At 47.3% G+C, this 15,256-nt stretch overlaps 1 protein-coding gene across 3 annotated transcripts in view; it reads right to left on the bottom strand.

The window, feature by feature from the left end:
* Positions 1-15,256, bottom strand: part of FNIP2 (folliculin interacting protein 2) — a 138,766-nt gene that overhangs the window by 86,412 nt on the left and 37,098 nt on the right. The window contains exon 1 of one of the 3 annotated variants that reach the window (XM_062199350.1): positions 8,298-8,473. The exons of the other annotated variants lie outside the window; for them this stretch is intronic. Coding sequence (XP_062055334.1) covers positions 8,298-8,473 — 176 coding nt within the window. Of the gene's footprint in view, positions 1-8,297; positions 8,474-15,256 lie in introns of those variants that run through there. 3 annotated transcript variants of the gene reach the window in all.

Here is a 15,256-nt window from a genome sequence, read left to right as displayed (position 1 = left end):
TCCTGATGATTTCTCTCTCAATTTTTTTTTAATTTTTTTTATTTTTTTTGACAAGCAGAGTTAGACAGCGAGAGAGAAAGAGACAGAGAGAAAGGTCTTCATCCCGTTGGTTCACTCCCCAAATGGCTGTTATGGCCGGCGCGCTGCGCCGATCCGAAGCCAGGAGCCAAGAACCAGGCGCTTCCTCCTGGTCTCCCATGTGGGTGCAGGGCCCAACCACTTGGGCCATCCTCCACTGTACTCCTGGGCCATAGCAGAGAGCTGGACTAGAAAAGGAGCAACCGGGACTAGTACCCGGCGCCCCAACCGGGACTAGAACCCAGGGCACCAGCGCCGCATGCGGAGGATTAGCCAAGTGAGCCGCGGCGCCGGCCTCTATCTCTCAATTTTCAAATTCCACTGGGAGTGAAAAATGAATCTCCTTCCAATTTCCAACATGGAAAATTCTCTTCCAAGGAGATTGTCAGAAATCTGAACAAACATAGGCTTGTTCTCATACTCTAAGATCCAAAAACTGGAAACCAACTAAATATCCCCTAGCAAAATATACACTAATTTTTTGAAGCCATCCATTTAAGAAGTCATTAAAAATTGTTCTTAAAAAACATTGTAGGGGCCAGCGCTGTGGCGCAGTGGGTGAACACCCTGGCCTGAAGCGCCGGCATCCCATTTGGGCGCCAGTTTGAGACCCAGCTATTCTACTTCTAATCCAGCTCTCTGCTAGGGCCTGAGAAAGCAGCAGAGGATGGCCCAAGTCTCTGGGCGCCTGCACCCATGTGGGAGACCCGGAATAAGCTCCTGGCTCGGCACAGCTCCAGCCATTGTGGCCAATTGGGGAGTGAACCATTGGCTGGAAAACCCCTCTCTCTCTCTGCCTCTCCTCTCTGTTTAACCATGACTTTCAAATAAATAAATCTTTAAAAAAAATTAATAACAGGAAAACTACCATGATATTACTCTAAGTGAAACATGAGATTATATGGTTTATATACAATACGATACAATATCTACAACTCAGCTTACACTCATGTTGCAAAGATTGGTGTAAAAATGGGCAAAAGACCTGAGAGTCACCTCAACGAAGACAAAACAGACGGCAAACTCATAAAAAGATGCTCCCCAACGTATGTCATTAGAGAAGGGCAAATTAAAGTGAAATAACCACTACACGCCAATCAGAATGGCCAAAACCTAGAAAACAAATCCAGACAATGCCAAACGCTATCAAAGATGTAAAGTGAAGGGAACACTGACTCAGGACTGGTGGTATGGCCACTCTGGAACAGTCTGACTGTTCTTACAAAACTAAATGTATTGTTTTCTTAAAATCCAGCAATTGTGCTCCTTGATATTTACCCAAATAAGCTGAATGGGTACATCCGGACAAAAGTGTGCACACAGATGTGTGGCACCGTTATTTATAATTGCCAAAACATGGAAGCAACAGGTGTCCTTCAGGAAGTGAACAGAAAAATAATCAACGGCATATTACTACAGAGCGCTACACAGAAACATGCTACCAAGGGGTGGGCGTTGTGGTATGGTAGGCTATGCTGAGGATGCCTGCATTTCGCACTGGAGGGCCTGGGATCAAGTCTCGCCTCTGCTTCCAATCCAGCTTCCTGCAAATGCACCTGGGAGGTTCATGATGGCTTAAGTGCTTGTGTTCCTGCTGCTCACACGGGACACCAAGACAGAGTTGCTGGCTCCTGGCTTCAGCCTGGCCCCACCCCAGCTGTTGCAGGCATTTGGGGCAAGAGCCAGCAGATGAAAAGTCTTTTTGTCCGTTTCTGCCTCTCTCTTCCTATCAAATAATTATTTTTAAAGAGAAAGAAATACACTATCAGACCATGAATAGACTTGGAAGAAATGCATATTTTTAAGTTTAAAAAACCGGTCTGGAATGGTTGCATAGTGAATGAGTCTAGCCAACGTCAAAACTGTGGCAACAGTAAAGTCGAGTGATTGTCAGGAGTTATGAAGAGAGGGATGAACAGGTAAAGCACAGTGAATCTATCCTGTATGAATGGTAGATATGTGTCTATACATTTGTCAAAACCCATACGACATGCAACAGCAAGAGTGAACCCTATTGTAAACTAAGCACTTTGGGTAATGATGCTAAAGTTCCAGCTGTAACAAATGCACTCTGCTAGGCACGCTGGTAGTCAGGGAGGCCCTCGGTGAGACCAGGTATATAGGAACTCTACTTTGTTCCATTTTGCCATGAACCTAGAACTGTTCTACTTGAAAAACAGTCTATTACCCAGTCCTCCTATGTGGTCTTAATCGTCTCAACAGAGCAAAGAAATCCAGGCATCAGGTACTGCCTAGAGAGAACGATGCTTAAACACGAAGTGAGGACCCAATGCCAGGCATTTCTGCCATCAAGAAGGGCCAGTGGGAGGGAGACAGGGCAGGCAACCTGCCCTCCTCTCACAGCCCTGTGAGCAGCTGCGGCCCTGCCTGCCAGCTCACATTCCCAGGAAACACCGTGTGCCCTCGGGCCACCTTTCTCTTTTCAGGAGGCACGGGAGGCATGCCTTAAGACCTCTGATTCTGTTCCCTCTGCTGAGAGCCACTTCCTCAAACTCCCTTGCATGGGGAGATTACCCCCGAGATAGTTTTGGCTCCCTGGATCGCCAAGGGCCAAGTCTCCACATTTCTCTAATATCTTTGGGTCTCAGATAATCAAATATTAGAGCTGGAAAGGACCCCAGACACCCGCTACAAAGAAAAAATTAGAAAGTGGGGTTTTCTGATACTGTTGTATCAGATACTGTAGGCTTTTGAACAGGGTGAGGCATGGAAACTGAATAATGAGAAAAATGGATTTTCATTCACATCTCTTCTAGACGAGATCGGGTGCGTTCAGGGTGGTATGGCCACAGACCACATCTATTCTCTAAAGACCTTAAAGTAGGTGGTTTTTGTTGGTGGTGGTGGTGATGGGTGTGTGTGTGTGCATGTGTGCGTGTGCATGTGTGTGTTCGGTCTTACTGACAGAAGAGGCGGCGGCATCATGGCATAGTGGGATACGCCACTTGGGATGCCCACATCCCATATCCAGGTGCCTGGTTTCAGTCCTGGCTTCTCTATTTCTGTTCCAGCTTCCTGCTAATGCCCCTGGCAAGCAGTGGATGATGGCCCAAGTGCTTGAGTCCCTGTCACCCATGTGGGAGACCCAGATGGAATTCCTGGCTCCTGGCTTCGCCCTGACTCAGCCCCAACTGTTGCACACATTTCGGAAGTAAACCAGTGGCTGGAAGATCACTCTATCAATCTCTTTGTCTCTGCATCTGAGATCAGTCAATCTTTAATAAGATCGAAGGATTAGGCACTTCGGGATAAAAGCTGGTGAATGCATGTATAACTGTTACCCAAACATCCCCTTCGAACAAAAAAGAAGGGAAGAAAAACTCCAAAGAACCTCGGTGTTTCCACAGCCCACAGGCTGGATCCTTTGGTGAGCGGTGACTGGGAGACGAATGATAATCTTAGATGGGTCACAAGTTCCTGATCTCACCAGTTCCCACCAGGGCTTGCTACATCAGTGCGCAGCAGTTATCCCGCTTTTGTTACTCTAACAATAAAAGGATAAGGCTAAGCCAGAGCCTGACTCACACAGGAGTCATAATAGGAGGTGTGGGCCAGGTCAGCGAGCATTTTCAGTTCACACGGGGTTGAACAGAAGCACGAGGGAGGCTGTCCTGACGCTTGGCATGTCGACACTAGAGCTGGAGTAACCTGGTCTCGTGTGTGAAGGAACCAACCCTGCTCAGGACACAGTTCCTCACAGTGATGAGCTGACATGTGCTGTATCCAGCTGTCATCAGTACTTCACAAAGAGCCAGACCAAAGCTATGTCAGTGGTCAGCTTCTGGGAAAACCCCCTGTAGTGAGACAGCCCCGATTCACTCCTCAGAGGGGGATGGATGGACTTTTTTTAATGCATTTGCTTATTTTATATTTTAATATTTTATTTGAAAGAGTTGGAGAGAGGGAGAAGCAGAGAGTGAGAGGGGTCTTCCAACTACTGGTTAACTTTCAAAAGGGCCACAACAGCAGGGCTGAGCCAGGCCAAAGCCAGGGGTTTCTCCTGGATCTCCCACATGAGTGCAGGGGCCCAAGGACTTGGGCCATCTTCTGCTGCTTTCCCAGGTGCGTTAGCAGGGAGCTGAGTGGGAAGCGGAGTATCTGGGGCACAAACTGGTGCCCGTATGGGATGCCAGTGCGGCAGGAGGCAGCTTAACCTGCTGAGCCACAGTATCAGCCCCCAAGGATGACTGTTCCTGAAGCCCAAGGCAGACCTGACACCAGGCCCACACTAGATCACTACATTCCTTCATTCAGTCCGTCAGTCTGGGATACTACATCTCAATATCCCAACCACCGAACAACCGGGGGAACTAAACCCTTCCCTCGAGTCAGAGAAGCCATCCTGCGGCACACACTGGGAAGGCCAGCGCGGAGGAAGGCACGCAGGAAGGGCAGAGGAACTTGTGACGGCAATGCCTGATGCACACCCAGCAATTTACAACCTCCCTGGGAAGCCTGTCACAAGCACAAGACTATCAGCTGACTAGGGCTGGGTTTTTTTCTCTCCCACTTCATTCAGCCCGACCAACAGCTACATCTTCCACTAAGTAGTATCAAAGTAGAGCTGTGTTCACACTGTTTCTATGTGCAGAACACAATGAAAAACACTGCCCACGCCTTCAACCTGCCTTACTTTTCCTTTTAATGATCTTTTACTAGAAACTTCAGAACTCTTTGCTCTGTTGCCCTAGCATATCGGTCTCCAAATCTGTGATATTTGTGTGTTTCCTAGCTGCTGAGCGTAGCTACTATGAAGGAAGGCTGGCAGTAGAACCATGGTAGCTTAACTCTGCGAAGCAGCTCACAAAGGAAAAGCAAGATGAGGTTCTGTTCTCCCTCTGTTAAGCAACTACCAGACAGGGCAAGGATTCCCTTTTAACCAGAAGGGATTCACCAAGGATGGAGATACTCCTCAGCTTCTTCCAGTCTGGCGACTCGACAGGAGGACAGAGAATTTCTTCTGAATTCAAATTTCACGATGTGAAAGTGTGAAGCTCCACTGCCTCCCAAGTGCTTTGTTTCAGTTCCTCTTCCGTGCAGGCCGGGTGCACTGGCGAGACCAGGGCACGGCAAGTTTGCTCTTGCCAGCAGGGAGGCAGCTGTTCAGACATGCCTGCCCAGCGCTCCCAGATTTCTCATATAAATGACCCCACGGACTGGGCTCATTCGCTTGGAAAGTGTGACGAAAAACAACACTAACAGCAACCAGCAACTTGGTAGCAGCTTTGTTGTAGTCTGCATCTTAAGAAAGTAGATTGGAAGTAATTTTTCAAAGACTACATCATATACCCAGCATCGTATCTCAAAAATACTGAGACTTGAGCAGAATTTTAACAAGGAGTGACAGACCATGAAACTGTAGTTTAGTTGTTGACTCTAGAATTTCATGAAGTAAACTGCACCTCAAAACTCTGTCATTACAGAGGTTAAGAAGAGGGGATTAGAGCCAGTGCTGTGGCATAGCAGGTAAAGCTGCCGCCTGCAATGCCAGCATCCCATATGGGTGCCACTTCGACTCCTGGCTGCTCCTCTTCCAGTCCAGCTCTCTGCTACGGCCTGGGAAAGCAGTAGAAGATGGCCCAAGTGCTTGGGCCCCTGCACCCACATGGGAAGACCTGGAGGAAGCTCCTGGCTCCTGGCTTCGGGTCAGCACAGTTCTGGCCATCACGGTCAATTGGGGAGTGAACCAGTGGATGGAAGACCTCTCTCTGCCTCTCCTCTCTGTGTAACTCTGACTTTCAAATAAATAAATAAATCTTTTAAAATAAAAGAAGAAGAGGGGCCCCGGAGGACCTGTGTCCTGTGATGTCCCGTGCTGCATGTAGCACACGAGGCTCTCAACGTTCCCTTCTGTGCTCAACTCTGTCCATCCTCACGGCGGCCGCTGCTGAGCGGACGGCTGCGTCTGTGGAATCTCGCTCTTCCTTTTTTGGATAACTGGAAAGTCATGAGGAGGAAAAATGCCTGCTTATCAGTGTGGTCAACTAAGACAGCCACCTGAAACTACCGATTTAAAATACCCCCGAGCAAAAAGGTAGCTGGAAGTCTACCTGACTGACTGCCACATGACTCAGACAAACAGACAAGCTGAGAGCACTTACAGTGCAAGCTCCTGTCAATAATTCACTTCTGGCCCAGAGCTTGGCCCGAGTCCTAAGGAAACTCTGGAGACCAAGCACAATACTCCAGATCTTAAAATGCGTTTCCAAGACTGTAGGAAGGGGAAGAGAAACTGGATGAGGTCTATCGGGACTACTGGGCTGACTAGAGATGAATTCCAATTAATTGCCAAATACATGTCACCGTTGTACAAAATGCTAAAAAAAGAAAAAAAAAAACCCTCAGCGCTAGAGAAGCAACTTCTAAACAAAGTTAAGATAAGGAAAGGGTTTAGTAGGTGTAACATGCTTAAAGTATGGCTTAAATAAAAATGATTAAAACCATAACAAAAAAACAGCAAGCTCAGTGAAAGTAAGAAGCAGCGGCTGATAGCAAAAATTTTAGTAAAATGTTCTAAGAAACTGGTTGGCTCTGCACAGATGGACACCCACTCCCTTACCCAATTACTTGGGAATCTGGAGAACTATAAAAAATTAAAATAAAAATAGGCAATACAGAAGGTCCTACTACTATACCTTAGAATCTCAGAGAAGGACAAATTTTTTTTTAAATAATCTGAGCCAGGGGCCAGTGCTGTGGCGCAGCAGGTTAAAGCCCTGGCCTGAAGCACCGGCATCCCATATGGACGCCAGTTCTAGTCATGGCTACTCCTCTTCCGATCCAGCTCTCTGCTTATGGCCTGGGAAAGCAGAAGATGGCTCAAGTGCTTGGGTCCCTGTACCCACATGGGAGAACCGGAAGAAGCTCCTGACTCCTGGCTTCAGATCGGTTGCGGCCATCTGGGGAGAAAACCAGCAGATGGAAGACCTCTCTCTCTCTGTCTCTACTTCTCTCTGTAACTCTTTCAAATACATAAAATAAATCTTAAAAAAAAAAATCTGAGCCAACCACATAGCTTAACAGTTGAGAGAGAAAGACTCAACAAAATCCAGGAGCCAGATACAAGGCCCCTGGGCAGCAGGGCTGGGATCCGGGTCAGGATCCTGATGGCAGAGTAATGGAATGACACTCAGCTTATCACTCAGCTTTCCTGATAAGAAACAGATAAAAACTTAAGACCAGGAAAGTGAAATTCTTATCTGAATGCTGGGCCATGTTTTTCAGGTGCCTCACCCTTCACTGCCTCTTGTCTACTAGCAGATCTCTGTTTGGACAGCACGTGACCCAACGTTATAAAATACCGGGGTAGACAATCTCTCTCCACCTTATTAAGTTTCTACTAAAGAAAAAGATTTTTAACTGACAGAAACTGATTCCTAATGGCCAAACCAAGAAACATACTCATGGAGATCAACAGTTTATGAAACATTAATTTTGAGAAAATTTCTGTATGGGGGAAAAATAAACATTTATGTGAACTTACACACTTGCTTTTACACTAATCATGAGACTCAGAGCTTAACTTCTGGCTCTCCTTCCTATTAAAAGATTTTGTAATAAATTGCAATTCTAAATTTTTTTATTAATATACAACAAAATTCTCTACAAATAGAGTTTCAGTTAAATGGTAGTACTAATGAAAATAATTTTCTCAATATGGATGAAACAACCAACCTGAAAGAATGCAGCAGGTGATTTTTCCAACAAGCCACTTTATGAAAATCAGTTGACCATAACATACACCTCTCTCAGGACAACAATCTTCTAAAGACTGTACGCTCCTCATTACCCTGCCTCCCATCAGAAAAGCACAGCCACGCACCCACCCTGCAGACCACCGCTTGAGAACTGCCATGCTGTGCCCCATCTATTCACTGTGGAGGGACTTCAGACCTCAGCTGTCCCCTGCTAGTTACCGTCGACAGCGTCCACACTTCAACCAAGGACAAGGACGGAACCATGCCTCACCAGGTAGCTCCAGCAGCGGGAATAAAAAGAGGAAGGCAGATGGACAGGACTTACAACAGTCACTCAACAATACCCAGGCCTCCACCTCTCCTATAAAGACGGCTTGTGATCCCTCTTGCTTACAAGCACCCTCAAAGAACGACTTTGCAGATCACCACAATTCTACCTGCTTGCTAAGCAGTAATCTGAACAATAATCTGAGACTCTGAAATAGAACTGAAATTCCAAACCTGTTACCGAGTTCCTTGTGGTCAGTGCCCCTTCCTACCCCGGCACGTTTTCCAATCCTGGTGTGCAGAAGGGTCTTGCAGATCCGCCCAGCACCAGAGACAGCATCACTAACACGTCGGGCCGGATCCTGCCAGGCCCCTGGCCGGGTGGTGGTCTTTGCTGTGCCGCCGCACATCTCCTCAGCGGTTAAGTGTTCTGCTTTGTCCTCAAATCGACATGCACCTGGCCATGAATCTTGATGCTCCTTTGTCACTTGAGGGACATTCCACAGAACGAGGAGATCTAGAGGATCATCTCACTCACCACACAGCATGTGAGACAAGCTGCTCCCAGCAGCCTACTACTTTCTTCTTTCACAAGCGGAAGGAAAAAAAAAAAAAAAAAGGAGCGTGCTCATTGGTTACGTAAAACAAGCCCGCCAATGATTTAGGAAGTCAGACGCAACCAGCTCCTATGAAACACGCTCTCAGGAACCCATCACGAACACTGTCCAATTCCCTCTTCCTACTTGTGTTCCTAAGCTTGTACTCCAGTTGGCGAGACAAAACACTCAACAGGTTGAACAGCTTGGACTGACTCACTCCATCTGTGCTCCCTTGCTGGAGATTATGTAGCAGTCAATTAATTGGTCACAAGACCTATTCAAATGGCTCTGGACAAACGCAGTGACTTGCCTTCAGCTGCAAGGTTGGGCTGACATTGGCCACACCACCCTTTTAATGCCTCTCATGTGAGCAAGCGTCAGCTGACGGGTCTTACCGTGTAACCTTGCAAAACTCTACCCATCACAAATGACAGATGGTTAGCCACACAGTCAAAATATAGGATTTACACAGAAGGTGACACGAGGGGCAGTGCACAGGATGCCTAGTGGGGACATTATCCTCGCTTAAAAAAAAAAAATAGCAATGATATTAAGAAGCCATAAATCCTCAAAACTTCTGCACTGAATTCCTAGGCTCTGAATTCTGCACTGAATTTCCAGAACCCAAAAACAAAGCAGTTCCATTTTTAATCTCTCTCTGCCTCTCGAATTTCAACAGAGTCAGTGCACTCTCACCCGCTGTTTCACTCCCCAAATGCCCATAATGGCCACATGGAACCTCAGTCCAGGTCTCCCCACCAGCATCATCGCCGCTGCCTTCCGAGGTCTGCAGGAGCCGGCAGCTAGCATGGGGAGCCAGAGACACAGAGAGGTGCAGAAGCCCAAGACGCTGTCCGATATGGCACACGTGTGCCTCAGCATCTAGGTTAAACAGCCACCCCAAAGCAGTTCAATTCTGACTTCTGACAATAACATACTTCATCTGAAGAATGCAAACAACCACAGAATCTGTGAGCTTGTTCAAAAACCATTTTTCTGTAGAAAGAAAAAAAAAAAAAAACCAGTCCCTATAAGGCCGGGTCACATCTTGATACAAGAAACTACAAGGATCGCCTCAATGCCCTCTGCTCTTCCTCGTCCTAGGATTTTGCCGATAAAGATACCAGCGCACACTTTGCCTGAAAGGGGAACATATTTTGAGCTTAAAGCTTAGCAGCCATGGGCACAGTCTTATCCCGAGTTCTTTCTTCTCTCCCTTGAACCAGCTTTAAAATCTTTCTACTTTCCCTCCCTCTCCCCCCTCCCCTGGCCTTTTCTCTCTCTCTTACCTGAGAGGTACAGAGAGAGACGGAGTTTTCCCATTTGCTAGTTCACTGCCCAAATGCCTCCGACAGCCATGGATGGGTCAGGCCAAAGTCCGACTCAATCCGGGTCTCCTTCATGAGTGGCAGGGCCCCAAGCGCTTCAGCCATTACCTGCTGCCTCCCAGGATACCCACTAGCAGGAAGCTGGAATGGAAAGTGAAGCCAGGACTCGAACCCAGGCATCCCAAGCAGGATAAATGCTGTTCCACAATCCTGCCCCTACCTTCTGTTTCCAGCAGAAACAGGTAACTCACATAAGCACTGCAAAGACTTATCCACTGCAGGCACAGGGCAGCTCAGTGAGCACAGGCTAACAAGTAGGTCTCCTCTGGCCATCATCACTCCTAACAAGTTCCAGATCAACCTCTGGGACCTGCCCAGGAGAAATGGGGGCAGACTCAAAGTGCATGGGGCAGGGACTCTAACGATGCCTCCAGTGCCCTGAATTACATAAAACATGCCATCGAAGTGTTAGGGGAACACATCCCACTGTTTATGTACAAAAAGTGCACTTTATGGGGCCAGCGCTGTGGCATAACAGTTTAAAGCCACTGCCTGTGGTACTAGCATCCCATATGGGCATTGGTTCGATTCCCAGCTGCTCCACTTCCAGGCTATCTCCCTGCTAATGAGCCAAGGAAAGCAGCAGCAGATGGTCCAAGTGCTTAGGTCCATGCACCCATGTGAGAAACCTGGAAGAAGCTCCCTGCTCCTGGCTTTGGCCTGGCCCACCCCCAGCTATTACTGCCATCAGGGGAGTGAACCAGCAGCGGATGAAGATTTTTCTCTCTCCCGCTCTGACTTATTTATTTGAACAAGTTACAATCTTCAAAAAAAAAAAAAATCCCAATCGTATCCCCTTTCCAGGTGGCCAAAATGTTTTAAGTGATGGAAACTCTAAGAGATGGAAATGACAACGTGGTTTCAAAGGACGTTTGGATGAGAACAGGACTCACCTAAGCGCACCGAGACGCACTCCTCCCGAGCAGAATCAAACCAAATGGCACAGGACATCTCCCCTTCTGGGAGCCCCTCGTTCAGGCGCTGCTTTAAGCTGCAGCCACGCACCAGTCACCAGTTCTACCTCAGTTCACTCAGTGCACCTTTTAGCCACCCTTTCCTTGCTGACGACATGTTCAGACTTTACCATGCTGGTGAACAGACTGCTGGGCCTACCTCCACGTGTTTGATTCAGCAGTTCCAAGGCAGAGCCTCAGAACTCAGATTCCTCAGGTACTCCAGGATGCTGGTGCTGCCGGCCTGGGAACTGCACATGGGAGAATCACTCCTTAGGAAAAATCTCCATTTCTGTGAAGACATTGCCAGTCACCTAGGCTACAAGATCATTCTGTTCCTTGAATTCCTCTATAATGTTTTCCAGCCATTTTTTTTTTAATTTATTTGACAGATACAGTTAGACAGTGAGGGAGAGAGAGAGAGAAAGGTCTTCCTTCTGTTGGTTCACCCCCAAAATGGCCGCTACGGCCGGAGCTATGCCGATCCAAAGCCAGGAGCCAGGTGCTTCCTCCTGGTCTCCCATGCGGGTGCAGGGCCTAAGCACTTGGGCCATCCTCCACTGCCACAGCAGAGAGCTGGACTGGAAGAGGAGCAGCCAGGACTAGAACCGGCGCCTATATGGGATGCTGGCACTGCAGGCACAGGATTAGCCAAGTGAGCCATGGCGCTGACCCCACCAGTCACATTTTTAACACCTAACATATATACTAGTAGAATATGCACTAAGCATATATATGTCTTCTGATCCTAACTAGATTATAAATACTTTCAGTATGAAGACTGGCTCTTGACATTCATCTTTGCACCTCCTACAGGTTTTACACCTGGTAGATGACTGACCAATCCTGATTTGTTTAACCACTGAATATTTGCATTAATACTACACTAAGACACTGCCTGCAGGAGATAGTATACCAGGGCCAGTTAAGATACCAGCATCCGACACGAGCACTGGTTTGAGCTCCATTTCTGATCCAGCCCGCAGCTAATATGCCCAGGAGGCAGCGGATAATGGCCCAAGTGCTTGGGCTCCTGCCATCCATGCAGGAGACAGGACAGAGTTGCAGACTCCTTGCTTTGGCCTGGCCCAGTCCCAGCCTTAGTTACGTGGGAAGTGAATCAGTGGATGGAAGATATCTCCCTTTCCTCTGTTTCTCTCTCACACACATGCACGCTTTCAAATACATAAAAATAAATTAAAAAAAAAAAAAAAGCAACGCACTTCAAGTGCCACACATTTGTCTCACCCTGTCTTTTACCACAGCAAAGTCCTCTCGGGGGCTTTAACATCCTGAGGTCACGCCAGTCAATGCAACTCACGTGCAACCATATCAGGAAGGTTTTTTGGACTTTTTTTTAAAGATTTCATTTACTTGAAAGGCAGAGTTATGGAGAGGCAGAGGCTTTTAATTGGCTTATAGGTAAAAGATTGCCCATAAATTGAAACCACTAAAATTATTAAAAGATACATTTTAATTCATGTGACCTAAATCTCTGTATCAGATGTTTTAGATTTGTTGGTAAAAAGAAACTAAAAACATTTTATATGCTTCTGCTTGAATTGGCTGGTTAAACAAGCTATACCATGTTAGATATTTAAAAGATGTTTCCAAATATATATATTCTTAAAATGTATAGAAGGCATTGGACCTCCTGGTAAATGTTTCCCTAAGTTGTTATCTAATGGTTGAAACTGCTTGCTAAGTTTTCATTTGATACTGCTATTGTCAGTAAGCGATCTGGGACTGGCTCCCCCATTTCTCTATTCTAAGCCCAACTTGTTCTTTATTTCTCTATTCTCTTCAAGGTAGGAAACTAATTCTATTCTGTAGGACTCTCCAAGATGCACAATTTGATTTTTAGATCTTATAAAAGGCATGGCTAACATGTTCTGTAATAATAGTACAGCCAAAATGAAAGCTTAAATTATAATTTCACAGCTAGATTTACTTTGCCATCAGAGAAGTAAACAGTAAACAGGGAAAACCTCCCTTTCAGACCAAAGAGAAAGTTTTAAAGTAAGGACATAGCTTTCCTCATGGGCATTATCTGCCTCAACATAAACCACTATCACAACATGCCTGTGACTACAGACTTCTAGTTTAAGCCACCAAAGATTAGAGATGGGACTTGAGCACCCCCTTGACTTGCATCCTCTGGTATGCTTTAACAAAACCAGGAGGAAGAGAAAGCTAGGCTCAGAAGCAATGTAAAGATAGCTGGCAGGCCTATTAATGGCTGTTCTGTACAGTGATCTGCCCTCAAGGAGACCCAACAGGCCAGTCCACTGCAGTAGCTTTCGGTGTGGTAAGCCAGGGCTTCAGCAGAAGTCAGCTTATGAAGAGCCCTGGCAGCTCTGCCAGCCAAGAGTTGGGTCACTGGAAATGGAACTGCCCTGGAGTCAAAAGACTTCAGGTCAGAGCCAGGGATCTTATTGGCTCTAAGCTGAAAAGCCCTTCACTCAGCCCAGCTTCCAAAGTGACCACTGCAGCTGAGGGGACGGCCAAGTAGGGTCAGCAACATTGCAGAAGAACTGTAAATTTCTTGTTAGAGATGCCACCTGCCTTTACCTGGCCAGCTCTCCTCCCAGGCCAGCTAGGTAATGGAAGTCAACAGAGTGCCTTCCTGTAGGAGGTTCACACCTCCCTTAGGATGTACCCTATGTGAAGAGACAGATCTGGACCTCTTAACTTACAAGGCCTAAAGCCCACCAGATTATCATCAAGCCCCTTCTGTCAGTTTCTATTTGTCTCTCAGAGAAGCACCTTTCTTGGGTCCTCTAATAACGACTCTGTCCTTTGTTCTACACCCTGTCTAGCCCACTTGGGCCTCATTCCTTTGTAATCATAGCCTCTACTCTACCTCCAATGGCTCTACTCCCAACCTATGTGTACTGATGGTCCTCTCCTCCACTTAATGTTCTATGATTATTCAGAATTTCTCTAAAGACAAACCCAACTACCTGCAAAAGTTGGGTGGCCTTTCTCCTGGTCTTGGCTAGGATCAGATTTAAGCCACATCCATCAAACTGTCCCCACAAGGGTACAGAGACCCCCCATTTCCTCTCCTCTATGAAATCCTTTCATTACCTGGTTAATGCCACTCTTAGGATCATTGGTTGCTATTCTCACCCTGACTTGTATACTACAGTGTCTGTTTAAGTGTTTACAGCAGGTGATAGTGGAATGAACCAAGGCCTTCAGCAACCAGGCAGTCAACCAGTTGCTTCTCCATCCATACATGCCTGTCCCTGTGGAGCCCCAAGATACCCCCAGCCTGCCCCTGTAGACGATGTCCCCAGTCAGCAGAAAGTAGCCAGAGAGACTCATCCTCGCCCCCTTTCCTATCATCAAAAGGTCGGGATGGTAACTTTGGGATCCGCAAGGAAGGAAGGCCTACACTTCCAGGAATGGAAAGTTCCTACCTGTACTTCCGGGGAAGAAAAGTCCTTGTCAAGGTCCCTGCGGGTGCCTAAAGGTCAACCAGTGAGGATCAGACCTGCCTCCACCTTTAACCCCCATTCCCCGTATCTATAAAAGGAGCCCTCCCAGCCTCTGACACAAGACTATTTTATTCAAAAGGACTGCCTCTATGTAACCCCAGATTTCCCTGTATTTCAGTGGAAGCTCTAGTAACTGGGAAGTAGTAACTGTACCAGCACAAACATTCTCCAAAGAATTCTCCTCTGAGACACTGGAGCCGCTCCAACAGTAACCAAGAGAAGGCACGTCCAGATCGTGAGCGCCCAGAGGTCTGTCCTCTGCCTCAGCCGACCCCCGTTTCTCCATCTCCTCCTTCCGAAATCGAATCGCACACCTGTCTACACAGGTGCTCTTTACTGTTACCACATTGGGCACCCTGCCCTCAACACTAAATCATACAATGTATCAACCTATCTAGCTTGCCGCAGGATTAACTTCTGTTTCCTTCACACAGTTCACCCATGTGTGACAGATGATTTGGGGTGTCCATGGTTTTACGCACTTAGAAAACAGTGCCAGCGCCGCAGCTCAATAGGCTAATCCTCCGCCTTGCAGCGCCGGCACACCGGGTTCTAGTCCCGGTCGGGGCGCTGGATTCTGTCCCGGTTGCCCCTCTTCCAGGCCAGCTCTCTGCTATGGCCCGGGAGTGCAGTGGAGGATGGCTCAAGTGCTTGGGCCCTGCACCCCATGGGAGACCAGGAGAAGCACCTGGCTCCTGGCTTCAGATCAGTGTGGTGCGCCGGTCGCGGCGGCCATTGGAAGGTGAACCA

The sequence above is a fragment of the Lepus europaeus genome, chromosome 8 (assembly GCF_033115175.1).
Source record: "Lepus europaeus isolate LE1 chromosome 8, mLepTim1.pri, whole genome shotgun sequence".
NCBI lineage: Eukaryota > Metazoa > Chordata > Mammalia > Lagomorpha > Leporidae > Lepus > Lepus europaeus.
Note: the sequence above shows the minus strand (reverse complement) of the source record. Positions and strands in the feature narration are given on the sequence as shown.